General features: G+C 47.2%; 3 protein-coding genes across 4 annotated transcripts; 2 read left to right on the top strand and 1 right to left on the bottom strand.

The window, feature by feature from the left end:
- Nucleotides 1-607: 607 nt before the first annotated feature.
- Actmap (actin maturation protease) lies at nt 608-10675 on the bottom strand. Its single transcript, XM_034500926.2, has 7 exons — nt 10535-10675; nt 9285-9722; nt 6075-6143; nt 5618-5742; nt 4386-4515; nt 4224-4294; nt 608-3087 (listed from the first exon to the last, which is right to left on the bottom strand). The coding sequence occupies exons 2-7, from the start codon at nt 9608-9610 to the stop codon at nt 2750-2752; spliced, it is 1059 nt and encodes a 352-aa protein (XP_034356817.1). The 5' UTR covers nt 9611-9722; nt 10535-10675; the 3' UTR covers nt 608-2749.
- Nucleotides 10509-19534, top strand: Snrpa (small nuclear ribonucleoprotein polypeptide A). 2 transcript variants are annotated; one of them, XM_034500937.2, is made up of 7 exons: nt 10509-10655; nt 11093-11185; nt 13680-13852; nt 14862-15041; nt 16999-17172; nt 17555-17643; nt 19154-19534. In XM_034500937.2, the coding sequence occupies exons 2-7, from the start codon at nt 11113-11115 to the stop codon at nt 19311-19313; spliced, it is 849 nt and encodes a 282-aa protein (XP_034356828.1). In that variant the 5' UTR covers nt 10509-10655; nt 11093-11112; the 3' UTR covers nt 19314-19534. The 2 variants fall into 2 exon arrangements, with proteins under 2 accessions (XP_034356828.1, XP_034356836.1); XM_034500945.2 differs by having other exon boundaries at nt 10512-10652.
- A 5375-nt stretch (nt 19535-24909) lies between these two features.
- On the top strand, nt 24910-26988 carry Mia (MIA SH3 domain containing). Its single transcript, XM_034487087.2, has 4 exons — nt 24910-25862; nt 25951-26084; nt 26495-26605; nt 26898-26988. The coding sequence occupies exons 1-4, from the start codon at nt 25613-25615 to the stop codon at nt 26919-26921; spliced, it is 519 nt and encodes a 172-aa protein (XP_034342978.2). The 5' UTR covers nt 24910-25612; the 3' UTR covers nt 26922-26988.
- Nucleotides 26989-27347: the final 359 nt, after the last annotated feature.

Raw genomic sequence — 27347 nt, 5'->3', positions numbered from 1 at the left:
GGATCTCACCGTGTAGTTAAGGTTGTGCCATCTCCCCAACTTTTTTTTTTTTTCTTTTTAAAGATAGAATCTCACTGTGTAGCTCAGGTTGGTCTGGAACTAGAGGTTCACCTCTAGAATACTGGGGTGACTGTGTGCCGTGACACTGTCAACCGTACAGCTCCCCTAAGAATGTGACCTTTTGCTGGGAGCTGGGAGCACTGTAGCCACCCAGGCTTGCTTGCCCTTCTGAGCAGCTGTGCTGGGTACCTGTCATTTTCTGTACAGTACTGAAGAGCTGATGCCCTAGAAGAGGCAGGCACACTGCCTATGGTTTACCTAAGAGTCTCACATAGCTCAAGTTGGCCCTGAACTTGTCATGTAGTTGATGATGAGCTTGAACTGTTGTCTGGCTTTTGTGTTCCAAATGCCGGGATTATAGGCCTCCACCACCATCCCAGCTTTGGACAGAATGTAGCATGGTCAAGGTTAACTTGTACTGCATAACATGACATAATCTATCTTTAAAAAAAAAATAAAAGACCCAAACAAACATCATACTCCTTTTTGTCCTCACTATGTGGAGGGGAGGCATCCCGGGGACTCTTGAAGAGGAATGATATTGGAGTAAGGTTAAACAATTTATTACATTTGAATTTTTGTGAATGTGAATGTACCACAGCAAGCACACGGAGGTGAGGGCCACCTGTGGGAATTGGTTCTTGTTCTGCCACATGGGGCCCTGGGTCATCAGGCTCGGCAAGCACCTTTACCCATTAAGCCATCTTGCCAGCTCAAGGAGCATGATCACCATATTCAGCTCAAGGCTGTCACTGGCACCGACAGTCTCAGTATCCGAAAGGCCATCACAGCTGTCAGGTACATGAGCAATAGTTTGAGTGTTTCAAGGAGAAGAAAGTTGGGCTAATTCCTGTTCTGTGAACAAACTTGGGGATGGGTTCAAGCAGGGAGTCCAGGCTCTTGAAGATGCTCGGTGAACTGACAGTGTCTTTTAAAATGCCCCCAAAGAAGGACCAATGGATGTCACATTCAGGTGGGAGGGTCATGACTAGGGTCCGAGTTATTACCAAGAGCCTTCTAGGCTAGGCATGTAGGAACATGCCTTTAATCTCAGTACACAGGAAGCAGAGATAGGCAGGTCTCTGAGGTTGAGGCCAACCTGGTCTACTACATAGGGAGTTCTAGGTCATCCAGGGCTACATAGTATAAGACTGCTGTTTTGCTTTTGAGACAGGTTCTCACTATGTAGCCCTGGCTGGCCTAGTGGTTGCTATGTAGAGCAGGCTGGTTCCAAACTCAGAGATCTGCTACCTCTACCTCAGTGGTTCTCAACCTTCCTAATGCTGCAACCCTTTAATATAGTTCTTCATGCTGTGGTGACCCCAAACCATAAAATTATTTTCATCATTACTTCATAACTATAATCTTGCTACTATTATGAATCATAAAGTAAATATATTTTCTCTGATGGTCTTAGACAATCCCTGTGAAAGCGTCTTTTGATACCCAAAGGGGTCATGACTCTGTATTGAGAATTTTGGTTTCTTTGAAAAACACAGAAATATTATGGGAATATGTTTTCATTTTAAAGTCAGGTGTGGGATATGGGGCTGCTTCAGATTGTCCACAGCCGCTATGATTTGCCTTGTGCTGTAACAGGGGTGTGATTCTGCCATCTGCAAATAGTTTCTGAGACTATGACCTTTGGAATTTTAGGGGGCTGGAGAAATGGCTCAGTGGTTAAGAGCACTGACTGCTCTTCCAGAGGTCCTGAGTTCAATTCCCAGCAACCACATGGTGGCTCACAACCATCTGTAATAGAATAAGATGCACTCTTTTGATGTGTTTGAAGACAGCAACACATCAGAATGTACTCACATACATTAAAAAAAAAGAAAAAAGAATTCTGGGGACTTTTCAGAAGTTATATAAATGTCTAGGGCCCTGAGAGTTGAGGGCTGTTGGTTGTGGTTTGTTAAGTAGTAGTGTGCAAAGAATAAACAAGAAGAAATTAGGGGGGCTGGAGAGATGGGCCAGTGCTTAAGAGCGCTGCTCTTCCAGAGGTCCTGAGTTCAATTCCCAGCAACCACATGGTGGCTCACAACCATGTGTAATGGGATCCGATGCCCTCTTCTGATATGTCTGAAGAAGACAGCTACAGTGTACTCATATACACAAAATAAATAAATAAATCTTAAGGGTGAAAAAAAGGGAAGACATTAGATATCCAGACAGCAAAGATCAAACTTGTGCCAAGGAACTTGACAGCCCTAATCAGCAGTAAGTAGTTGAAGGACAATGCCAGCCCGTTCCCCTCTATCCTTTTCTCTCTGATCTGCCTTTAGGAGCAGAAAGGCGGAAGGAACAACAGAGTAGTAAACATCCAGCTGCATGACCGTGACCCACCGGTTGAGAACTGCTCTGTACCTTCCTAGTGCTGGGTTTAGAAGTATGTGCTACCACCTGCAAGGCAGAGATAATGCTTTAAAAAACAAAAGTCCTCCACAAAAACAAGTCTCCCTTAGCCAAAGGAATGCTTGATCCTGGAGGTAATTAGTTTAGACTTTGGACAGTGGTCAAGCTTGTGACTCTATATATGGGGTGATCTAGTAAAAGATTTCTGGGCAGGCAGTCTTCAAGATACTATCATCAAATGAAACTAATTGACTGAAAATGTCACATTAGGGGACGAAGCCCAAGCATTCTAATGTTGATGGAGTTAAGTTCAAGGCAGGTGTCCCAGCCCCAGCTAATGGCTTCCCTCCTGTGGTCTGAGCAGCAGGGCCTGGCCACAGAGGCCAGCCTTTACCCCACCAGCAGGTACCACGTATACCCGTCCATCGGCAGCCCTTGCAGGTGCGAAGTCTGTCAGCTGCAGGTTGCTATCCCGGACTTGACTGTAGTCCCACAGCTGGTAATGCCAACTCTTGCCCTGCTTGGAGAGAAGGAAGATGGCACCTGGGGAGCTTTCCTCTGGGAAGGATGGTGGTTGGTGGGGTGCACCAGGCACTGGGTGGAAGAGGCCTGGCAACTCAGAGTCTTCAATGTAGCCAGGGCTTGGCACATTCTGCACACCTATCAGGACCCCTGGGGGACAGGAAGAGGATGTGAGTTGCCTAGGTTACAACCAGGTGCCAGGGCAACCCTCTAGGCCAGGTGCTGCCTTGCTACCACAAGGTTAGTAGAGCTCTGTGGGTACACAGCAAGGCCTCTGGCTTCCATGCCTCGGGTATTTGAAGTCCTGCCTCTTATGGCACATTGAAGACGGAGACAGCATTCTAAGGGAAAAAACCCAACATTTCCAGCTGCCCCAGAAAGATCCCCCCCCCGCGCCCCACTCCCCACCCCTCACCTCCCAGAGAACCACTCAAGGCCAGACACATATCTGGAGGTCTGGCCTGATGCACATAACCCACCCTCCTTCCAGGCAGGTGAGATGAGGATAGTGCTGGTGACACAGATGCACGCACAATCAACGGTGTTCTGTGGGAGCCAATGCTGAAAGGGTGGCTGTAAGAGGAGACAGCGTTGCCTCCGTTACTGTTTGTGTGTTCAATACCCTCTTAGGTTTAAGTGTTGGGGCCCTGGCCTACAATCTGTGGTGCTATTTTGGAGTTGGTGGAACCTTGCTGGAGGAAGTGTATCACTGGGGTGGGGCTGAAGTGCAAGTGCAAGGTACACTTCTGGGTGGAGCTCTCTGTGGCCTGGTCTCCCAAGAACTAAGGAGCTGCATGTATCTCCAGCTCCTGCCATCACTGGCAGAGCCAATAGCTGCCATGTCTTTCCCTCCAATGAGGCATCTCCTGAACCAAGAGCTGCAGACACCTCTCAGGGTGCTTCTGTGAGAAAAGCTAATACACCTCCCCCAACTCCTTAATTTCCAGATGAGCATCAAGCCCAGAGCAGGGAAGAAACGGCAGGACTAAGTAAGAGTGAAGAGGCGGAGGCTGGGCTGCTCCTGGAGCTCTTTAGGAGCTCTCTATTCCCCACTCTGTGCTCTGAGCCTGTTTTGGGAACTCTTACTTGGCAGGTATTTGAGGGACTTGACGCCTGCTGGGCTTTTTGCTAAGTATGTATGGGAAAGAGGGCCAAGCTGTTGTTTACACTCTCAGTACACGGCCAGCACTGTCAGTGATGCAATGTGAATGGGGTTAACAATGGGTGGAGAGCTCAGGGAGCAGCAGCACACAGGGGCAAAGGTCTGGGTGGGAACGGTGACCTACCTGCACTCACTGCCCAGTGGGCCTTATGGCCTTTCTTTTGACACGGCTCATGGTTGAAGTCCTCATCATAGCTAGAGCTGGTGTTAAGGTCCAAACTGTGGTGTGGCCCTGGGTGCCACCCTCCACCTTCCCTGCCCCACTCCCTCCCAGGCCCTGGGATGCGGGATGAGCAGGGGATGTCCGGCCATGAGGTGCTGTAGAACTCGATCTCTGTTGGGACCACCCAGACCACCACACAGGAGCTCAGCCTGGCAGCCCAAAGTCTCCTGGGCCAGTTTGGCCATGTCAGCCACTGGAGAAGGAAGAGAAAAAGAGGGAGGGAGAGAGTGTGAATAAATAATTCAATAAATATATGAATGAGAATCATTTCAAAAGGGCTTATCATTTGTGTGAGTGTAGAAAATGAGGCGCAAGCTGGGTCTGATGTCATAGACACATAATCCCAGTGATTTCAGAGGTTGACTTAGGAGTATCAGTTGTTCAAGACCTGGTTGAGAAATTTGGTGAACCCATGGCTCAAAAGAAAAAAATGAAAGAAATACATTGACATGGCTGGAAAGAGAGCTCAGTGGTAGAGCCCCTGCCTAGAGTCCTCCAGTGAGGGGCTGGGGCGTGGCTCAGTGGTAGAGCCCCTGCCTAGAATCCCCCAGTGAGGGGCTGGGGTCATGGCTCAGTGGTAGAGCCCCTGCCTAGAATCCTCCAGTGAGGGGCTGGGGGCGTGACTGAGTGGCAAGAGCCCCTGCCTAGCAATCATTATGTTCCCGACTTCAATTCCCAGTAGTACAAAACCCAAAACATATGAGGCACAAACATGGTCAGATGCTTAACCACTTAACAGGGGTAGGTTCTCCCTGCCAACAAAATAAGCCAATTCAGGCCAAATTAAACTATAAAGGTAAGTTTATTGGGGGCTGCTCTTAGGCAGGTTCACTGGTCTCATGCAACAAGGTCAGGGAAGTCACCAAGCAGACAGACAGAGGGAAAGGGGGAAGAGAGAAAGAAAAAAGGGCGCAAGCGTGTGCAGGGTGAGAGAAATGCAGAGGGCGGGGGAGAAGGGATTATATAGAGAAAAGCCTCTAGGGAGAGAAAGTCCAGCCCCTGGGCTGGGAAGTTCAGGTAGGAGCTGAGGGATGCTGAGAGGACCTGAAGGCCAGGTCCCCTGTTGGTCTGACACCCAACAAACTATAGAGATGATGAAAGAGCTGAGTTTAGGACTCAGACAGTCTGGGTTGACTTGTCCTGGTAATGTCTTTAGTCTATTACTGTAAGGGGGTAAACCTGGAGATGGTAAGGAGACCTCCTCACTCACTTTGAGTGCCTCAGCTGGCCTCTCTTGTCCCCCTAGAGAAGAGCCAATCAAGCTCAGGGCTTGAGGGATTTCCCAGCCAACTCACCAGAGAACATTTCTCCCTGTGCTGTGTAGCCCCTCTCCTTGGCCACCTGCACTAGTCTTTCCAGAGAGACACTGCCAGGTGTTGACAGAAGAGCTCCTGCCATCCACAGGGCCACCAGTCCACACCTGGGAGAGACAGCTTAGTCTGTAGCATGTCCTATGAATTCACTCAATTCACCTGACCCCAGAAGAGGGGAGAGGCATGCTGGCTAGGGGACTTGCCTCCCCTCCCATGCCAGGTGGGGAGAGTAGGCTGTAAGGTGGGGGTGGAACCTGGGGAGCACACACACACACACACACACACACACACACACACACACACACACACACAAACCCTGATGTGGAAAATACTCTGAAGATTTTTTCTCCCTTCCCAGGATGCCTGGGAGTAAGGGTGCTTGTCCCACAGTGCCATGGCCTGTGGGAGGGCCCTCTGGAATCCAGGCGATGGTTCTTACTGAGGGCCTTCCTGGATGAGTGATGGCAGGTCAGCACAAAAGAGGATCCACTGCAGATCACTTCGAAACCTGAGGAGAACGACCACAGTAAGTAACAAGGGAAGAGCTCTAGGTGAAACCACCCCTGGAGACTGGGCTGTGTTAAGGCCTCAGGGGTACTCCTGTCTGGGCAGCTCACTTTATTCTCCCATCACTTCATTCATTGTTGAGGCTGTACCCCCACCCCCAACCCCGCCACCAAGCCTCAGTTTCCTCATCTGGTGGTGGTGGTAGGGATCACCATTTTGAATGTTTCCTGCTGCTTCTCTCAGGTCTTGAAAGACAAGAACAGACAAAGAACCTATGCAACCAGGAGTTGTAATGATCTATCTGAAGAAATGGCTACAAGGTGGTATGTTTTATACCCAAATTGTTTTTTTTTCCTTCTTTTTTTAATTTGTAGATATTTTTTCCAATGTAGCCTAGGCTAGCCTCCAACCAGTGGCAACTTTTCTGCCTTAGTTTTCCCAGTTTAAGGATTAAAGGTGTGCTTCCTGATTATTCTCTCCATCAGATATAAGAGGTAATGGCATAATGGCTCGGTGGATAAAAGTACCTGCTGCTAAACCTGACAACTTGAGTTCAATTCCTCAGACCCACATGTTGGAAGTAGACAGACAAGACAGACAAGACAGACAGACAGACAGACAGACAGACAGACACACACAGAGAGAGAGAGAGAGAGAGAGAGAATATAAATAGATTTAACTCAGCCTGAGTAAAATCAGGTGGGCATATGCTTAAGGCCCGAGAGATCACCTTAATGATTCTGAGTAGGCCTGCAGAGCTCTGCCCTGAAGCAGCCACATGGTTTCAGCGATCTCTGTTGTAATTATTTATCTACCCCACCTTAGATCATTCAGTTCCCAGATAAAAGACACATAACTTTTATATTTATACTAAGCCTTAATCAGCACTAGAGCTGGGCAGATAGCCACCTTCTTAGCTATTCATATCTACTTCCGTATCAATAACTCCAAGCTCTAAACTCAAGCCCTCATGGCCATGTTTTCATGACTCCCCTACTCTATGGCATCTTCTCCTCTCTCTACCATCTTCTTCCTCCTCATGGTCCCTGCCTAGGACCCTAAGCCTGGGAACTAAAACCTCATCTATCTCTCTTCTGCCCTGCTATAGGCCATAGGCATCTTTATTCACCAATCAGGGATAACTTGGGAGAGAAAGGTTACACAGCATCAGTTGGTGTATAGGAGGATCTGCTCTTCCCAGAGGCAACCAGGGCCAGTATTTAAGTATTATAATACATAGAGACAGATGAAAATCTCAACAGTTTTAAATTAAGTAGCAAAATTGCACAACAATAACCAGTAAATATAAGAATTCACTGGTAGGCCTAAACCTTTGTATAGAATTCAGCATTATAAATCATAGCAACAGACCAAGCCTCAACATGGGTCCTTCAGGCCATATGCCTGCCTTGCCTATTATTCCAAGGCCAGTGAGACAGCAAGCCAGGGATGGTGATGGGGACGCTCACACATGATAAATACACAAAGCTCCAGGTTCTCAGTTTAAGATAACTCCTGACCACAGCAGGGTGCTTAGAAGCACCAAGTCCTCTCCTTAAGTTCAGATGGAGACCTATCCCTTCTTTGTAAAGCGGCTGAGTAGCAGCTTCAGTTTCTTTGTATGGTACCAATAGAGGTCAGAAGTGCTGGGCTTTTTAGAGCTGGTGCTATGGTTTTAAGCCACATTATGTGGGTGCTGAGGACCCAGCTCAGAGTCTCTGTAAGAGCAGCAAGTGCTCTTAACTAAAGTCATCCTCTATCTTTCTAAGAGGCCTGACTTCTTCTCATTCAGGACTTCCTCAACAGGAAAGTAGCAGTTCCTATCCCAGGAAGTTGCTGAGAACAACAAATATTTAAAAACTCAGCCAACCATGGTGATTCATGCCTGTAATATTAGCACTTTGGAAGCAGAGGCAGAAATGCCATGAGTTTCAGGCCAGCTTGGGCTACATAGAGACACTGTGTCATATCGCCACCACCACCACTCCCTACCCCTCAGTTCTAGTGATGGCAGTGTATACCTATAATATCTCCTGATGTGAATGAAGAAAGAACTAGGTGTTCTCAGCTACATAGCACGTTTGAGGTCAGCCTGGGCTACATGGGATCCTGTCTCAAAAAAAAAAAAAACAAAAAACAAAACAAAACAAAAAACCAAAAAAACAAACAAACAAACAAACAAAAAAACAAACCCCCCCCCAAAAAAAACAAAAAACAAAAAACAAAACCAAAACAAAAACAGGCCAAGAAATAAAGCAAAGTGGACAAATCCTTTAGAGTGGTGTCTAACACATGCTACTTTTTTGGTGTGACAGGTTTTCTGCTTTCAATTTTCATGATGGTGGCTGGGGTACTTGGTGTGTGTACCTTATAAATGTGGCTGGAGGGCTTAAGAACCCCCTTTCCTTCCTTCCTCCTCAGGGTCTCACTATGTAGCTCAGGCTGGCCTTCACCTCATCTCCTGCTTGCTTTCCTGAGCTCTGGGACTACAGGCACGTGCCACTGTGTCAGGAACTAGGAGTTTCTTTATCAATCTGGACAAGGGCCTGTGGTCTCCTCTATCCTCTTCCCTTACTGCCTGTGTCCCTATGTGTACCACTCTCTTCCTGGCACTTTGGACCTTCAATCTTAAAAGTAGCTTTCCTCTCTCAGCAAAGCCATCCCCTGGCTCACCAGACCCCAGGACAGTCCACACCCCTCCATCCAGCCTGCCGCACTCCATGTGTGCTGCTGCTGACCTGCTCCCAGATCTCCTTTGCTAGTTCTTTGAAAAGTCTTTATTGTAGATCTGCGCCAGTGCTGTCTGCTCTCGTGGCACTGGCCTGCATAACTTTGCTCACTAACATCTGTAGCTACTTCTCTTCTAGAAGCCAACACTGAGATCTGTCTTTGGGCCCCATTATCATAACTCTAGTTACTCTGGGGAGTCACTCTCTGAAGGCACAAAACCCCTGGCTTGAGTCAAAACCAGGCAGGAGCAGAAGCTGTTCTTTCTATTGCTGGAGGCCAACCACTGAAGAGTAGGGTACTTAAGGCTGTTTAAGATCAGGGAAATGGGAAAGCCAAGAGCAGGGTGGCTGTGGTGATTTGTACAGTGGTGACTGTCTGAGATCTAGGCTGGTGCTGGGGGAGGAGACCCTACCGGTCCTGGTGCAGCTTGAGGAGTCTCTTCACATCATGTTTGCCTTTGGGAGCTGGGCCAGCCTTCTCCAAGGCCTCCTTCAGGAGCTGGCTGTTCTTCAGGCCATAGACATTAGGGAGAACAGCCTCCACAGTAGAGGGTAGAGGGGGAGGAGGGGGTGGGGGAGGGGGTAAGGATGGAACAGAAGCCTGGAGACTACAAGGACAGGATGGCAAAGCTAAGTCCGGGGGATTTGGAGATAAAGGAGGTGAAATGTTGGTGTCTTGAGTCTCATGAATTATTGGGGGGATTGTGGGTTTTAGGGGGAAAGAGCATGGAGAAGTCATTTGGGGTCTTCAGAAAGAATGAGAAGGAGGATCCTCCCAAATCTCTCAAGGATGGAGATTTTCAGTTTTTAAAAGAACTGGATGAGAGATATTCAGGCCTGCACATTGAGACCTGTAAAAAAAAAAAATTAAAACTAGAGTTGATTGCAGAATATGGTGTCTGATCGGTTGGTCTGGGATAACCTGGGTTAGTGTTTGAAACAGTGGGAAGAGAAACTGGGCTAAACCAAAGAAGGGTGGGTTGTGCTATGGGGCTGGGACCACATTAGGAGGGAAATTTTGTAGGTGTCATCTTATCTGCTGTAGCTGAGCTAGTTTTGGTCACTTCTGTAATAAGGAGGTTCAGATCTGTTAAGGTGTCTTAAGGGATGCGACTTGTCTACTTAGAGCATCCTGGGCCTGAGTTTGAAACCTTGTAGTTGACTTTAAGAGCTAGAGTCAAGAGGTTAAAAATAGACACGTGGGTGGGAAAACAGCCTAGTGGTGGGCAGGGTCATGGAATCAGCCGGGAAGTATGAGAGTCGCAGCAGTTCATCGACAAAAGGCCGACTAAGTTGGTATATACCGATCCACTAGGAAATGGAACCTAGGAATTTATACAAGCTCCTCCACGGGAGGAAATGGTGTCACCCTGCTAGCCTCCATCAGTCCTTTCCCATCACACGTGGTAAACTCGCAACCAGCACAACGCTCCTTGACGGTCACGTGATACTGGCGGGAAAGGAAGAGGTGTGGCTTCCGCAAGGCAGTCTTAGAATGGCTCTAGAGCTCTAACCATGTCCCAATTGGCCAAAAACTCGTGCCCTTCTCTGATTGGTCTGTTTCCTCACGGCAAGGGGCGGGGCTTATTGCTAAGGCGGGAACCCAAGTGTTCCTTTCCTGGGCAGGCGCTGAGACCGGCAAACAGACTTATTCTGAACTTACCGAGTTTGCGCGCCGTGATTAGCTCGCGGAAGAGAGAAGCGGGAGCCAGGGAAGATAGAAAGCTGTGTGTCTGTGCAGCGTAGCTTGGCGGGCGCTGTCGGCGGGAGCGACGGCTCAGGTGGTGGGTTCCCGCGAGTGTAGACGCCACTTGGCGCCGGGGAGGTGGGTGGAGCACTTCGGGAGGCCTCTCTTTTGAGAGCCTAGGACGTTCCAGCACGGTCCCTCTTTTCCTAACTGGCTCCGACATCCGGGTTCTTTTTCCTCCCGGGGATGCCGTTCGCGTGCGTGGACTAATGGGAAGCGCCGCTTGGTGTGCTCCGCCTGCTGGGACTCGTAGAGCATTCTGGGATTCGTAGTTAACTTCTCTAGCTGTCCCTTAGCACGAGGGCTGGAGACGGTCCTATGCTGGCATTGTTGCTAAACTGTGCCATCCTCCTCCAGTTCCGGTCTTACCTGATTTCCTCTTGGAAGAAAGATCCCTGAGCAGAGCCCATCAGCCCTTTGGAACAAAGAATTTGGGAAACTTAGGGCTAAAGTCGCTTTTTCTTCCTCTTTAAGCCGTACCTGAACATCTCACCATGGCAGTTCCCGAGACCCGTCTCAACCACACTATTTATATCAACAATCTCAATGAGAAGATCAAGAAAGATGGTGAGTTCTTGGGGTAGCCTGATTCAAGGTGATCTCACAAGAGTTGACTGACCCCTTTTCACTTCTAGCACCTACATTTCTTTCAAAGCCTTCCCCATTTAGTCTGTTAGGAGTTAACTTTGGCCTCTGTACGGACTGGTTCCTTGGTTTCAGCACACGTTTTACACTCTGCCTTTGAATCTAGGCATTATTAACGATCTTCAAGGTTTTATTTAGCTCACAGGTCCCTTGTTTCTGCGAAGCCTTCCAGGATCGTTCTCTCCATCAGTCTGTCTCAGGAGACTGTCTCTCTTTGTCCACTGACCTCGGGGTGGTGGTCTCAGTGCATCCAGATAACATACAGAAGGCAATGAATGGTTCTGCCGTGGGTGGTGTGTACAGGATTCTAAGTCTTGAATATCTTTAATTCTCATAAGCCTCCCAGATTAAGTCATTGGAATTTGGATGGCATAACTTACCTGGGATCAAATAGCAAGAAAAATGAGACAGAAGTGTGGGGTTCTGGCTAAGCAAATTCTTGGACTCGGCTGGTTGGCAGAAGGCTGTAATTCTGTTCGTCAGGAAGAGTGAACGTTTGAAGCCATTTGGGACAACATGGTCCCAAAGCAAGTAAAAAAGAAATGAGAGTCAGATGGTTTATTTAAGGATGTGGAGGTACAGGGCTGCTATCCCAGCACTTAGGAGACTGAGGCAGGAGGATCTTGAGTTCCAGACCAGCCGCAGCCTAGGCTACATAGCAAGGATTGAGGAAAGGATTCAGTCTCCAAAAGGATTGAGGAATGTAATTAGTCTTGCCTAGCATGAGTAAGTATCTGGGTTTAAATTTCAGCAACTAAGAGAATCAGCATGGCCTGGAGAGATGGCTCAGTGGTTAGAGAATGCTGCCTGGTTTTCCAGAGGATCTGGTTTTGATTCCTAGCACTCAAGGGAGGTTCGTAACTGTCCATGACTCCAGTTCCAGGGGATATGACATCCTCTTCTGGCTTCTGCAGGCAAAATACCCACACATAAAATTAAAAAAAAAAATTTTTTTAAAACAAAAATTTCTACCAAATAATTCAGTTCATGTCTGGAAGTGAGGCCCAGGGATAGAAAGTTTACCTTTCTGCTAGAAGTGAGGCCCAGGGATGGAAAGTTTACCTTTCTGCAAAGACTGAATCCCAGCACACAGTTTTTTTAGAGTAAACAAATAACTTTTTTATGTATTTATTTTGTGTGCATCTATAAGTGGATGCGTGCGTGTGGTCAAGACCGCTCTAGCAAGGCCGCTGTGAATTCCTGAGCTCACACTCAGGTCTTAAGGCTTGTGAAGTGGATGGGCACCCTATTGCCCTTGGCCCCTTTGTGTATTGCTTTTTGGAAGTAGTCTTCAGAAGTTAAGGGTAAATACCTGTGGTTCTTATGACCAACTGGAGAAAATTGTCGGGGGAGGACAGGGAAGAGGATGCAGCTGGTACATATGCTTGCCTGTAAGCCTGACTTTCCCAGGTCCCATAATGAATGACTTCAGGTACCTGATGCTCCTGCCTCCAGCTCCTGAGTGTTGGGATTCCAGGGTGGGGCCAGCATGTCCAACTCACAGGCTTGTAGCTGTTAGTGGTGGGCAGTAAGTGAACTTCTGGTATCAGCAGAAGACAGGATAAGAAGAGGGGCATAAGGGGACATTTAGACAGTGCAGTTAGAGAGGGCCTCCTGGAGGCTGTAGATGTATGCGGAGACTTAAGTGGCTAGAAGGAGGCAATCACGGAGATGTCAGGAAAAGACATTCCATGAAGAGAGTACAAATTGTGCTTGTGATTCAGAGACTTAAACAAGATTGTTCAGAGTTTTGGGCTATAGAGTTGGATCCTGCCTTGAATAAATAAGTGAATGAATGAATGGTTTGTCAGGCTTAAGAAAGGACTGGAAGGTTAGCTTAACTGGAATGAAAAGAACAGCAAGTTTGTGCCGGGCGTGGCCTTTAATCCCGGCATTTGGGAGGCAGAGACAGGCGGATTTCTGAGTTCGAGGCCAGCCTGGTCTACAGAGTGAGTTCCAGGACAGCCAGGGCTACAAAGAGAAACCCTGTCTCGAAAAATTTAAAAAAAAAAAAAAAGAACAGCAAGTTTGTAGCAGGTATTACAGCTGTCCACATCTTGTCGAACATGTAGACGTGTCATTTGAGTGGTTTGTTCTTGGCTGTTTCTGTGGGCTCTTGAGCTGTAACATTTCTGGGTATTCGGTCAATTGGCTGGTGGCCCCTAATTTGGGCTGCCCTTCTCCCCGTCCCCCCTCCAAGCCAGGGTTTCTCAGTGTAGCCAGCCCTGGCTATCCTGGACTCGATTTGTAGACCAGGCTGGCCTCAGATTCTCAGCGATCTACCTCCTGAGTACTGGTGTTAAAGGTGTGCACCACCATGCCTGGCTGGGCTGTCCATCTTCTGAGGATAGTACAGGTGCCAGGACACAGTGTCCAGGCCTTTTGTCACAGTTTGTCTTGTCTTCCCTGAATGCAGAGCTCAAGAAGTCCCTGTATGCCATCTTCTCCCAGTTTGGCCAGATCCTGGATATCCTGGTGTCTCGGAGCCTGAAGATGAGGGGCCAGGCCTTTGTCATCTTCAAGGAGGTCAGCAGCGCCACCAATGCCCTGCGTTCCATGCAGGGCTTTCCTTTCTATGATAAGCCCATGGTGAGTGTCTCGAATATGAAGGGTGTGTGTTTGTGTGAATGTGTGTAAGCTGATGTGTTTGTGTGGTATGGGAGACTGGGCGGGTGTGCACTAAGGATGCTGTTCCTTTACATTCTGTGTTTCTTATAAGGGGGCTGTGTGGCCTCAGTGATCAGGTAGCTGAGTGTGGTGGCTTATGCCTACATATAGGAGACTGAGGAAGGAGAATTTCCAAGAGTTTCAACCAAATCTGGACTGCAGAGTTGGAGCCTGCCTAAAACACTACAAAATTATGGTGGAGCCAAAGTGAACAAAGGGTTCTGAGCACCACCTTCCTTCCAAACCACAGATATTCTGTCACCGCAGATATCACCTGTACTGCCCAGCTCCACCGGAAGCAGGGCTGTAACCACCTCTTTGCTTGTCCTCCCACCCCCATGTGCTCCTCCACACCTTTCAGCTTCCTAGAATAGCACGAAGGGTCCCCCTTGTCCCCTCCTCACCCATCTAATCCTCAGGGTAGCTAGGCAGAAGTGGAACCTAGCATCCTTCTGTCTTCATCTTCTCATCCTTCTGCTTCCTGGCTGTTCCCTTGCTAGGTGGATGCTCCAGGAGTCCACAGGGTTTGCCACCTTCCTTTTGTGTTTCCCCTTTTCCTGACCATTGTATTTGAACAGTTTACTTTGTAACACTTCTGGGACCAGGCCAGCCAGAGCTACCTGGTGAGACCCTGTCTCAAAACAATTTTAAGTATGTGCCTGAGCATGTGTTCTGGGTTCTTCCTGGAAGAGCTTGTCAGCTCCTGTTCAAGCTGCTTCCTGTAGTCCAGCTACTGCTGCTTCCAGGCACTCAGACTTAATAAGTTTCTACGATAATCTTGACAAGTGGAAAATACCCCATTTTACAGATGAGGAAATTGTCACCAAGCAGTCTCTAATTTTTCTTAGCAAGCTCCTTTCGATGTCTCATTTTGGACACTAGCAGTTTCCCCCGATTTGCATCCGCTTGACCTTTCTGCTCTGGTCGGCAGCGGATCCAGTACGCAAAGACCGACTCGGACATCATTGCCAAGATGAAAGGCACCTTTGTGGAGAGAGACCGCAAACGAGAGAAGAGGAAACCCAAGAGTCAGGACACACCTGCTGCCGCCAAAAAGGCTGTTCAGGGTGGGGCAGCTGCCCCAGTGGTGGGCGCTGTCCAGCCTGTGCCGGTAAGCAGGGTACAGAAAAGTGCCCCTCCCAATTTATTGTGTATGTGTGTTTGCTCATTTGTGTTTGTGCATACTCAAACAAATTCCATGTCTTTATAGAAAGTAAAAATTTGCCAGTCTACTGTTGGAAATAGGCAGATTTCATTTAAAGAGACTACTGGATTATAAACTAAAAGGTTGACATAGCCTGTGGGAAACTGTACATCCAGTCCCCAGTACTGTAAGTAGAAGGGACGAAGAGTCAGTTGTTTCTCTGCGTTAAGCAAAGATATCACTACAGAAGTAAATGCAAAGGTAAAACCGCCTTTGCTTGGTAAGAGGCTTCCTGTGGGGCCGTTATAGAAGGTAGAGCCTGCACAAGGATCTAAGACAGATGTGATCATGATGCCATCTCTGCTGGTAAAAGTGCTTGCTGAGCAAGCCAGAGACCTGACTTCAGTTGCTGGGTCCCATGGAAGGAGGAGGGAACCAATTCTGGAGGGTTGTCTGGCACTGAAGACAGCTTCTGGAGTTCCAGCCTTCAAGATGACCTGCTGTAGGCCTATGGATAGAGAGAGAGATGGCTAATAAGGCATGACAGTCTAGTCTGGGGGAATCTTTGCTCTGATGCAGGGCAGTGGGGCCTACAGGAGGAAAGTTTAGCCCTGCCTAGGACTAGGTATGCCTAGTTCACATAAGGTCCTGGGTTCTTCCTCTAGCACCTGAAATGAAAGAAAGGAAGTTTACCCTTTGCTATATATATCAGTGTTAACGTGTGCCCTGGGGGTTGGTATATCACGCACCTGCAGTTCCAGCAACTGGAAGGTTGAGGTTATTCTGTGCCTCATTTTGAGAATATTAACTCAAGCTAACCAAAAAGAAGTGGCATGTCATTCTGTGATGGAGACCTAAAGCACTATGCATAAAAGAAAAGACAGCTGAATGGTGCAGCCTCCTCTTGTCTTTGTCTCATGTTCTTCAGCTGTGTTACACTTTGCAGCTAGTTAGTGATCTGTGTATCTTTGGCTTGTCCCACTGATCACTATTCTATCTTTGATTTATTTTCATTTTTAAGTTACGTTTTTGCTTATTGAGTGTGTTTATGAGTGTTCATGCCCATGGGACCTGAGTGTAGGTCAGAATGTGTAGCTCCGTCTCTTCTCCCCATCAGATTCTGGAGATGGAGCTCAGGCTGGCAGACTCAGGCAGGTGCTTTCAGGCGCCTGCTGAGCCACCTCCGTGGCTCTTTTTGTTTGTTTTTGTTTTTAATTTACATCTTAAATTTTTTATTTTTAATACATGTATATTTTAGTATATACAGATATATGTACATGTGAGTGTTTGTTTTTTGACTGCATGCATGTGTGTGCCTCAGATCTCCTGGATCTGGAATTAGGATCTGCCCTGTGTATGCTGGTCCTCTGAAAGAACAGTCTGGACTGCCGAGCTCCTCTCTTGTCTTTTTGTTTTGTTTTTGTTTGTTTGTTTGTTTGTTTGTTTGTTTAAAGATGTAATTTTTGGGTCATGTGTGGTGCTACACACCGTAAGTCCAGCACAGGCAGGCATACATGGGAAGCACTTTTTAGCTGTGTGACTGTGTGCACATCAGTTCAGTCCCTCTGGAGGCAGGGCACTGGATCCTCTAGAGCTGCTGTCTGGGTGCTGGGAACCATGCTCTCTTGACCACTGAGCCACCTTCAGCCTCCATTGTCTTTGTATACATCAGAACAAAGTTGGGCCATGCTGTCATCATACCTTTTTTTTCTTCAAAAAGCTATTTCTGATTTAGCATTCCTCCTTGAACCTAAGCCTTCAGTTCTTCCATCTTGGGGGCTTAGTTGGGTGTTGTTTTTCATCTTTTCAAGTGTGGTTCTTTCTGTCTCAGCTCAGCTCTATTCCTTCTATATGTTGTGGGTAGGGTGACCCTGCCATCCGTGACCTCTATAGCCCTGTGACGTCACTCCTCTTTTCTCCGCAGGGCATGCCTCCGATGACCCAGGCACCCCGCGTCATGCACCACATGCCAGGACAGCCTCCCTACATGCCACCACCTGGCATGATCCCGCCTCCGGGCCTTGCTCCTGGCCAGATCCCCCCTGGAGCCATGCCCCCACAGCAGCTCATGCCTGGGCAGATGCCACCCGCCCAGCCTGTAAGTGACCCTACCTCACCACAAGGTCTCATAAGCATGATCTGCGTACAAGTGGAGCAGTTACATGGGGTGTTGCTGGGACTGAGCTCTGTGGTGAGCTGACCTGGGACAGAGGGCAGTTGGTTTGTGAATTGGTCTGGGAGAGCAGGGTAAAGCTAAGCCAAGGTGTGTATCCGGGTTAGTGCACGGACTAGGGCCCAGTACAGTAGCCGCAAAAGCTGAAAGGTCTCTGCTGTCTTGGGCCTTTGGTCTCTGGCAGATGGTTGAGAGTGTGTGTTGGGGGACATGTGAGACAGACTGAACGGGTAATGAGCAGAGTGCAGTACCTGGCTGGCACTCCTCTCAGGGTACCCCTGATCATGGGCTCCCATCTCTCCCACAGCTCTCCGAGAATCCGCCCAATCACATCCTGTTCCTCACCAACCTGCCTGAGGAGACCAACGAGCTCATGCTCTCCATGCTTTTCAACCAGTAAGTGGGGCTTCCGGCTGGGCGGGCAGGGTCTGGTTGTTCGGTGCCCAGCACCTGAAGGTGTGAATCGGGAAAAGATGGTGCATAAGGACACACAGTGTGGTGGGCATCCATGTACAGGTAGTTTGGGTCCTGCCTTTTCTGACTTGGTGTCACTGAGAGAGGCAGAACAAGGGAAAAGTGAAAGAAGGGCGAAATGTTAAGTCAGTTTAGACTGGCATGAGCCAGCCTATTCAAAAAATGGCAAGGGCACTGGGGACACTGGGAACCCTGGTGCCCTGCCAGTGAGATGGAACCTGTAGACCTTGAGGAGAGGGACTGCAGAGTGGAGAAGGGCTGGTTGCCTAGTCTTCAGGTCTCCAAGCATTTGTCTTAACAGAAATGTCTGTCAAGCCTGGGTATTAGTGGTGGAGTATGCATGCGTGTAGTCTCAGTACTTGGAAGGCTGAAGTGGGAAAGTGGGAGGACTGAGTTGAAGGTCATTTTCTACCATGTAGCCCAGGCTATGTGAGGCCCATGGTTGGGAGTGTTACTTGATATCCCTGTATGAGGCTTTTAGCCTTGTCTGGTATGGAGGGATAGTCAGTCAGCCCTGGAATGTGGAAGGTTTTATTTGCTTGTGACCTACCCCCTCTCTCTTTTAAAAGATTTTCTTAGTTTTACTTTTAATTATGCATTTGTCTCTGTGTGGGTATGTGTCAGAAGTGTTGGATATCCCTGAGTTTGAATTTTAGGCAGTTTTGAACTGCCTGATGTTGGTGCTGGGAATTGAACTTGTGTCCTGCAAGATCAATTTTTGATCTTAACTGCTGAGCCCTCTCTTCAGCCCCTCCCTTCTTGTTTATGATAGAAACAGGTGGTTTATTAGGCAAAAAATGGACATAGTCTTCATATATAGCTCTGGCTGGCAGGAGCTGGTGATCTTCCTGCCTCTGCTTCCCACGGACGTCTGATCTTCCATACCTGGTTTGGCTGAAATTCTTTAGAATTATACTGAAGGAAAATTTAAGAGATCAGAGTAGCTGGAAGCAGTACTGCTTATATGCCATCTCCACAAAACTGTGTGTGTTTGGGAGACTGCTTGTGGGAAAAGATCTCCATTGACCTGGAGGAAATCCTGCAAGTTCAATAGTCATGATGGCATCTTGTAATCCCAGTGCTCAGGCTGAGGATCTAAGTCCAGCCTGAGATCAGTCCCTACCCTGTCTCAACAAAGCAAAAACCAGAGACTGAGAGTAGGGATTGGTGACAATTTGTGGGACTGGGGGTGGACTTTGGGGGAAAGAAGGGGTTCCAGCGCTATGTTTGGTCCACATTGAGATTGTTAAGATTTTTCAATGAATGGTGTTATGGTAGGGGTTCTGCATGTATTTTGTCTAGGTAATCTTTCTGTGTGGGGTCTGTGTTATGCATTATGGGAAGCGTAGCCTCTCTAGCCTCTGTCACTTTGGTGTCAGAATATTAGGGGAAAGCTGAGGTGCCTCTCTGAGGTCTGCTGTTTCCTCCTCAGGTTCCCCGGCTTCAAGGAAGTGCGTCTGGTCCCTGGGCGCCATGACATCGCCTTTGTGGAGTTTGACAATGAAGTGCAGGCTGGGGCAGCACGAGATGCCCTGCAAGGCTTTAAGATCACACAAAACAATGCTATGAAGATCTCTTTTGCCAAGAAGTAGCACCTTCCCCTACGGAGTACCCCAGTCCCCATTCTGGGGCTGCCCCTTCCCCCCTCCCTTGGCTCAGTCCCTGAAGGTAAGTCCCCCTTGAGGGCCTTCTCGGAGCCGTGTGTGAGTGCGTGGTTGCCACACAGCATTGTACCCAGAGTCTGTCCCCAGACATTGCACCTGGCGCTGTTAGGTTGTGATTAAAGTGAGTTTTTTGAGGTTTGTTTTTTTCACAGTATTGTCTGCTTTATTTTCTTGCCTTCCTTGGTTCCCCTCCACATCAAGAGTTTGGATCTCATGGCTTCTGTGGGTTCACAATTTAAGAAAACATTTGGGACTGTAATAGTGTTAATCAAAATCATTGAGTGCAGGAGCAAGACCACCGTGTACAACCGGGCAGGTTGTGCACTGCAGGAGGATGCTCCTTCCAGAGCACATCACAGGGCTGCTTCTGCTCCTGCTTTGGCACTCTGCAGTAAAGGGAGTGGCGCAGTGAAGACATTGTCCCCGAGGCATTTGAATGAGGAGGACAAAGCTATTGCTTGCATCATTAAGGGTCTCTGTCTCTCTCTCTGTCTCTCTCTCTGTCTGTCTGTCTCTCTCTCTCTCTCTCTCTCTCTCTCTCTCTCTCTCTCTCTCTCTCACACACACACACACACACACACACACACACACACACACACACACACACACATTATTGCAGCCAGGTGAGAGGATACCTCTCTACTCCACATTGGCCCAGTGGCTCTGTCACATGGGTGCTGTGGTTAGCCCCTTCTGGTTTGAAGTTTGAGATGTCTCTCACTCACCCAATGGGCATTAGTGTCCCCAATGTGAGCTTGGTTTTCTTCCTGTGTGAAAAGAGATCCTCTATTATTAATACTTTGATCATAATGTTCCCACTGTCCCCACAAACAGGCGCTTAGCTAGCACTCAACAGATTCAGTACACACTGAATAAAACTTTGACATGGAAATCAACATTGCTATCTTGGCCTTTGGTCCTATCCAGAAGGGTGCCTGAGACAGGGGAATTGCCATGAGTTCTCTGGTAGCCTGTGTTGCTGTGATAGGTGCGGGGGAGCAGGGAACAGTTAGGATGATGAAGGTAGTTCTGATGCAGTGTTCTGGGTGGAGCCCTCAGGCTCTCCTGGTGTGAGGTGTTGGGTGGCTGTTCAGTTTCATCTTCGCCCCAATTCTAAGACAGTGTATGATCGGTGACCTGGCCAGCTCAGAGGTCAGAATACTCTTAAGTCACCTGCTCTGACCTTGTCAAATGACCAAACTCTGGAGCCAGTTTTCTCTTCAGCAAGGCAGAAAATTAGAAACAAAGCACAGTAATGTAGAGTGGCCGGGGAGCCCAGAGCTGCTGCAGCAGCTGCCAGTGCACTTCTGAAGGTGGAAGGATGTCGGGGAGGGGGAGTTCCACCATGCCAGGTAGCCTTGTGCTCCTCTGGTGAGATGCTGGGCACTGGAAGCTGCTGTGGTCACATGGATCTTGAGTGAAGTGTGTATGGGGTTAGTCCCCATCTTCCAACACGGCTCTGGTCATGCTGCATGTGTATCTATCTCTGACACTCCCCACCAACCTACCCGCTGCACTCCCCCCCAAGCCCCCCAGGCTTCTCTTGGCTGTCCTGGACTATAGATCAGGCTGGCCTCAAACTTGGCTCCACCTGCCTCGGCCTCCCAAGTGCTGGGGTTAAAGATGTGTGCCACCATCTCCCAGCTTGTTGGTGCTTTTTAAATCCCCTTGTGTGTTTGAACTGGTGACCCACTTGAGAAACTACCCAGCCTCCTCCTCCCCCAAACAGCATTTCTGACTGAATCCAGAGTTCAGAAATGTACAGTACTTTTTCGTATCTTTATTTTTTTGAGGTGGGGTCTTAAGTCTACCCGCCTAGCCCCAACTCACTGTAGCCTGAACTGAACCCCTCTTGACTGGAGCTGCTTATAAGCATCTCCTGTCACATCCAACTTCTCCCATCTCAACTAAGCATTCATCACATGTAATGCCTGTAACTTTGGCAGTTGGAGGTATGATAGTAGAACTAGCAACTTTTTTTTTTTTTTTTCACAATTTCACAGTCTTCCAATTTTTCCCCCTTATCCTTTGCAGAAAGCATAAAACCTCTTGGTTAATGTACTGCCCAGCCCCCACCCGGGGTGAGGTAGGTTTGAGGATGGAGAGATGACTTGTTCTTCTGATGTTCCAAGTTTGGTCCTGGTGCCCACTTGGGGTCATAGCTGTCTATAACTCCAGTCCCAGGGGAATCTGCTGCCCTCTTCTGGCCTCCACAGGCACTATGCTCACATGCACATACACCCATCCCCTACCTACCTAAACATAAAGGTTTTTTTTGTTTGTTTGTTTGTTTTTTTTTTTTTTTTTTTTTGTGGTTTTTTGAGACAGGGTTTTTCGAGACAGGGTTTCTCTGTGTAGCCCTGGTTGTCCTGGAACTCACTCTGTAGACCAGGCTGGCCTCGAACTCAGAAATCCATCTGCCTCTGCCTCCCAAGTACTGGGATTAAAGGCGTGTGCCACCACCGCCCGGCTAAACATAAAGTCTTAAAAACATTTTTTTTTTCCCTGATGTGGTATGTGCATTCTAGGTTTACTTCAAAATCACAATCCTCCTGCCCCAGACTCCCAGATGCTGGAACTATAGGTTGTATGTGTTTAAAAGAAATAAATTATACTTGGTTCTTTCACATCCATAAGTAGAGAGTATCATTAGCACTGTGCTTTGAGTCCCTTATGAAGTGCAATAAGGATGACTTGGACACAAGCCACGAGAATCTTGGTCTGCTTACATGGATGGTGTGTGGTTGACATAACACAACATGGGTACACTGGAAGAAATTTGATGAAATGGAAGTGGGTAAGATTTCAGTGCACTGTTAAAGTAACATGTAGTTTATAATTAACAAATTATACCTAGAAGTTTTTATTTAACATTCCCAGACCAGGGAGTATCTGAAACCATAGTAAGTCAAAGGGTGGATAAGACAGGTGAAGGGTTTCTGGATAATAAAAATGAGATATTATATGCATTATTAAAGACAAAGGCTGCCTTTTATTGGCTTTGGCAGGTGGTAGAAGCTGGGAGGGCTGGGGATGACTCGGTGGTTAAGAGCATTGTCAGCTTTTCAGAAGACCAGACTTTGATTCTCAGCATCCATATGTCAGTTCACAACTTGTAACTCCACTCCAAGGGGGGTCCAAGTGAACATATACAACATTCATTCAGATAAGAACCCCCCCATATATACACACACACACAGACAACTAGGCTGGGAAAAGGTCCGAGTCAGCCTCCTGCACATTATCTCCCCACCCCTATAATCCACAGTCAGTGTAGACATCCATCTACAGTCCAATTTCTACAAGCCATTGGATGCTTCATTTGCTCAGGCTTGGGGCAGACCTTCCTCAAATACAGCCATCAGATGAGAGCTCAACATTTTGTGGCTTGTTGATTGCAACCTCACACTTAAGAGTCAGACAGCTCCAAGGTTTCTGACCCACCAAAAACCTATTTTTTTTTTTTTTTTTTTGCTTATGGGCACCAAACTTAAGCCTACACACGTCAAGTAAGTATTTTGGCATTGAGTATATTGGGAACACTGAGTGGGTTTAAGTAAATTGAGTTTGGGGGAACAGAAACATTTCTACAATAAGATAATATGGTGAGTGTACTTTCTAAATACCTGCCTGTTGATTTTGTCTAGGCCTGAATTCTCAGCTTTACACATGCTTATCTCCAAATTGTATCTCCAGATTGCTTTTAATACTGAGCATACAGTTCCCTATATTGGAAGCTTACTTTTTAATTTTAGGTTTATTTTATATGTATGAGTATTTTGCCTTCACGTATGTTTATGTACCATGTGTAAACTCAGAGGTCAGAAAAGCATCAGGTCCCCTAGAACTGGTGTTAGAGATTGTTGTGAGCCCCTACCACATTGGTTTTCGGAACTTAACCTGGGTCTTCTGCAAGAGCAGCAAATGTTAACCACTCCAGGCCCTGTGGGATTTTTGTGGGGTTTTTTTGTTGTTGTTTTTGCTTTTTGAGATAAGCATGTGAATTTGAACTTCTGTCCTCTTGCCTCTGCATCAGTAGTTCTGGGATTATAAGTGGTGCAGGTTATTTAGTGCTGTGGGTAGACCCCAGGGCCCAGTGGATGCCAGGCCAAGGAGTCTACCAGTTGAAGCTACATTTAGTCCCCTATTTACTGGTTAGTTGTCTCCCAGAGGCCTTCAGATTTTCATTCCTTGATGAATCTTCACAGTGCCAAGATTTGAAATTAGTATTTGCGGTGAAATATCTACTGCCTAAAGAAACACTTTGATGTATTCTAAATTGGGAAATTCAAACATGAGGACAACATGCTATCTCACGTTCTCTGCCACCAGCTTCATTTATCAACTTGTGGCCAAAACTTCTCAAGTATATCTTCCCCTCCTACACTTTTATTTTACACTGGTCTTACTGTTAAATTTTGTGGTGCTGGGCATTGAACCCAAGGCTTTGTGCATACTAGACGAGCTCCATCCTGGGCCCCTTGTCATATATTTTAGTTACAAATTATTTATATTTTTATATTTTTTATATTTATATTTAGTTACAAATTATTATTGACTTGGGACTTGAACCCAAGTCTATCAGGCATTCAGCCATTATATTCCTGTCTTATTGCTATGAAAAGACACCAGAACTAAAGTAAATTAAAAGGAAAACATTTACTTGAGGTCCTGCTTATTTTGGATTAGTTCATGGTGATGACAGCATGGCAGAGGCAGGCACGATGCTAAAGCAATAGCTCAGAGCTTAAATCTGAAGAGATGAGGCAGTGTGAGAGAGGGAGTGTGTGTGTGTCTGGGCCTGGCTTGGGCTTTTGAAATTTAAAAGCTCACACCCAGAGACCCAGCTCTACCAACAAGGCCACACTTCCAACCTTCCCAAACAGTTCCACCAACTGGGAACCAAACATTCAAATATATTAGCCTATTGGGATCACTCATTCAAACTACCACAACCATTAAGCTATAGTTTCAGCCTCAGTCTGTTGATTGCATCCTCTTGAGGTCACTAAACATGCCCTTTGGGCCTCTGTTCCTTCTGAGAGCCAGGTCAGGTCAGAATATATATATATATATATATATATATATATATATATATATATATATATATATATATATATATATATATAATGTTATACATAGATGTGGGGGAGAGTGTGTGTGTATGAATGATTTGCTGGTGCATGCCTTACCCAGGACCCAGGACTGGGAAGGCAGAGGCAGGTTGATCTCTTAGGAGTTTGAGGCCAGCCTGGTCTTTATAGGGAGTTCCAGGCCAGCCAGGGCTATGTAGTAGAGCTGTCTTAAGAAAAAAGAGTGGGCCGGGCAGTGGTGGCGCACGCCTTTAGTCCCAGCACTTGGGAGGCAGAGGCAGGTGGATTTCTGAGTTCGAGGCCAGCCTGGTCTACAGAGTGAGTTCCAGGACAGCCAGAGCTACACAAAGAAACCCTGTCTCAAAAAACCAACCAACAAAAAAAAAAAAAAAAAAAAAAAAAAAAAAAAGAAAGAAAGAAAGAAAGAAAAAAGATTGTGCTGAAAAGATGGCTCAGCAGTTAAGAGCAGAGCACGAAGAGCAGAGCACGGGCAGGTCTTCCAGATGACCCAGGTTTGATTCCTAGAACCTAGTTTTGTAGCTCCAGTTCCAGAAGACCCAATGCCCTCTTCTGGCCTTCAGAAATACCAGGTGCACATGTAGTACCCAGACATGCATGCAGCAGAACAATCATATAAAACAAAACAAAAAACCAAAAAAATCCCACTAATAACAACACTTGATAGATTATTTTTGTTTGCTTTCATTGCTTTCTGTGTAGACGAGGGAGTTGAAGCTCAGAAGCTAGAATAGCTTAACTCCCAGTGAGCCAGGTAGGACAGTGCCTAGCCCGAGGCCAGACATAGAGTGTTTGCTCAGTGCCTGGAAACCATGGCTGTGGCTGCTAATCAAAGAACTGCCTTGTTCTCAGACTTCAGCACAGGAAATTCCAGGGTGGTTTTCTATACTGGCTCTCTAGCTCAGTCTCTGGAGGGTCCAGGTACCTAAAATGACTTGAAGGTGGAATTTGATAGTCCAGCCTTCCTATCTGGGTCTCTGGTTATCTAGGGGGTGGCTGCTACTTGGAGTCGTCTGGATTGCTTTAGGCTCAAGTGGGCATTTTCTTTGGCCCATAGCCCTTACCCTGTCTCTGAAATGGTACTGGCTGGAGAACAACCTTGGGGAGTGGGTGGAGATGAAATTTGGTTTGGGGCCCGAGACGGGATCAAGAACACAGGTTTCTTTGATACTCAGCCCAGAGGGACGGCAGGAGGAGCCTGGAGACCCGTTCTTCACTTGGTCATCCTCATCTCAGTCCATGATGGCATGGTCTCCAGTGCTCTTTGCCATTGTCATCTTGTCTATTTTTTCAGAGCCTAGCAGGGCTGATCGAGCCATGCCCAAGCTGGCTGACCGGAAGCTGTGTGCGGATGAGGAATGCAGCCGTAAGAGTCAGGGAACAAGGGAAGGGGCTGAAGGCTTGGACTGCTAGTCTTGTTTTGAAGTTTCTGTCATTTCCTTCTCCCTCCCCAGATCCTATCTCCATGGCTGTGGCCCTTCAGGACTACGTGGCCCCTGATTGCCGCTTCTTGACTATATACAGGGGCCAAGTGGTGTATGTCTTCTCCAAGTTAAAGGGCCGTGGGCGACTCTTCTGGGGAGGCAGTGTGAGTCTTCAGAGAGTGATAATGGGAAGGGTTTGGGGTTGGTTTGGGTGTAAAGCCTTGTTTTCCATCTGAAGGGAAAATTGGGAGAGGGGAAAACAAGATTGGGGAGGAAGGATATTTTATCACTTATTGCATTTTTACTTTAGAAATTACAGGGAAGCTTGGTGCCAAAGCTCCTTTTCAGACCTTAGATACAACAGTGAACAATTCTAAGGGGTAGAGGCAGGCAACCAGCAAGCCATCAAAAGTCGCAGCAAACATGGCATTATGAGGATTAGTTATGGTAGCTACATTCTATCCATGAGCAAATGGCATTTAAGCTGAGATTCAAGTCAGAGAGAAGATTGTACACAGGTGTTCAGCCAGCGTAAGTGCCATTTTCCCAGATGGACTTTTAACTTCTTCTCCAGGTTCAGGGAGATTACTATGGAGACCTGGCAGCCCGCCTGGGCTATTTCCCAAGTAGCATTGTCCGGGAGGACCTGACTCTGAAACCTGGCAAAATTGATATGAAGACAGATGTGAGTGTCTTGGGGTAGAGATGGGAGTAGGATGATGGTTACTTTATTTTCTTAACCTGTTTATGAGAAGTAATTATTTTTGTTGTTGGTATGTATTCAGGCTGGCCTCAAAATCACTAGCCTCCAATGCTGAGTGATTTCTAATTGGGAAATGGCAGCGGGTACAGGACTCGAAGCTAATTTGTTCATTTCTGTGTGGTCAAACCTAGTCCTTGCAGCTATAACTTTTATTAGAACCACTAGATACATTGCAATGTGATCACTGGTTGGTTTTCTATATACTCTTTTTCAGAAATGGGATTTCTACTGCCAGTAAGCTCAGCTAACCGTATCCCCGCAGCTACCCTTCCGACTCTGCAAATACAGCAGCTGCCAACTGCAAACTGTTTTGTCTCTGATTTTTGAGGTTGGGTGGGCATGTACAAAGAATGGTTCACAGGTTTCTTAATCTAGCCAATTAATGCCATGAATGTTGTAACGTCAATGGTTACTAGGCAGAGTTTCACTTTAAAAGCTCTTTGCTCAAGGTAAGGTTTGGGACCCTCAAGCAAGGGAATAAACAGTATAATATATGTATGCTTTCCTCCCTTTAGAAGGGAGTTGAACTATTGGTATGAGCCAATTAGATCTCGAGAAGTGCATAGATCGCATAGACGTTTCCCCCCTCCTCTCCTTCCCCCTCCCCCTCCTCTTCCTCTCCTTTTTTTGAGACAGGGTTTCTCTATGTAGCCCCTGACTGTTT

This window comes from Arvicanthis niloticus, chromosome 1 (assembly GCF_011762505.2).
Source record: "Arvicanthis niloticus isolate mArvNil1 chromosome 1, mArvNil1.pat.X, whole genome shotgun sequence".
Classification (NCBI taxonomy): Eukaryota; Metazoa; Chordata; class Mammalia; order Rodentia; family Muridae; genus Arvicanthis; species Arvicanthis niloticus.
This window is presented reverse-complemented; position numbering and strand designations above follow the sequence as displayed.

Coding starts and splice junctions, on each gene's coding strand:
- Actmap (XM_034500926.2), bottom strand. CDS start 9,610: ATGACTTCTCCATGCTCTTTCCCCCTAAAACCCACAATCCCCCCAATA. Junction 6,144..9,284: donor CTCAAGCTGCACCAGGACCG/GTAGGGTCTCCT, acceptor CGTTCTCCTCAG/GTTTCGAAGTGATCTGCAGT. Junction 5,743..6,074: donor CTCATCCAGGAAGGCCCTCA/GTAAGAACCATC, acceptor TGTCTCTCCCAG/GTGTGGACTGGTGGCCCTGT.
- Snrpa (XM_034500937.2), top strand. CDS start 11,113: ATGGCAGTTCCCGAGACCCGTCTCAACCACACTATTTATATCAACAAT. Junction 11,186..13,679: donor TGAGAAGATCAAGAAAGATG/GTGAGTTCTTGG, acceptor CCCTGAATGCAG/AGCTCAAGAAGTCCCTGTAT. Junction 15,042..16,998: donor GCGCTGTCCAGCCTGTGCCG/GTAAGCAGGGTA, acceptor TTTTCTCCGCAG/GGCATGCCTCCGATGACCCA.
- Mia (XM_034487087.2), top strand. CDS start 25,613: ATGAAATTTGGTTTGGGGCCCGAGACGGGATCAAGAACACAGGTTTCT. Junction 25,863..25,950: donor TGCGGATGAGGAATGCAGCC/GTAAGAGTCAGG, acceptor CTCCCTCCCCAG/ATCCTATCTCCATGGCTGTG. Junction 26,606..26,897: donor AAATTGATATGAAGACAGAT/GTGAGTGTCTTG, acceptor ACTCTTTTTCAG/AAATGGGATTTCTACTGCCA.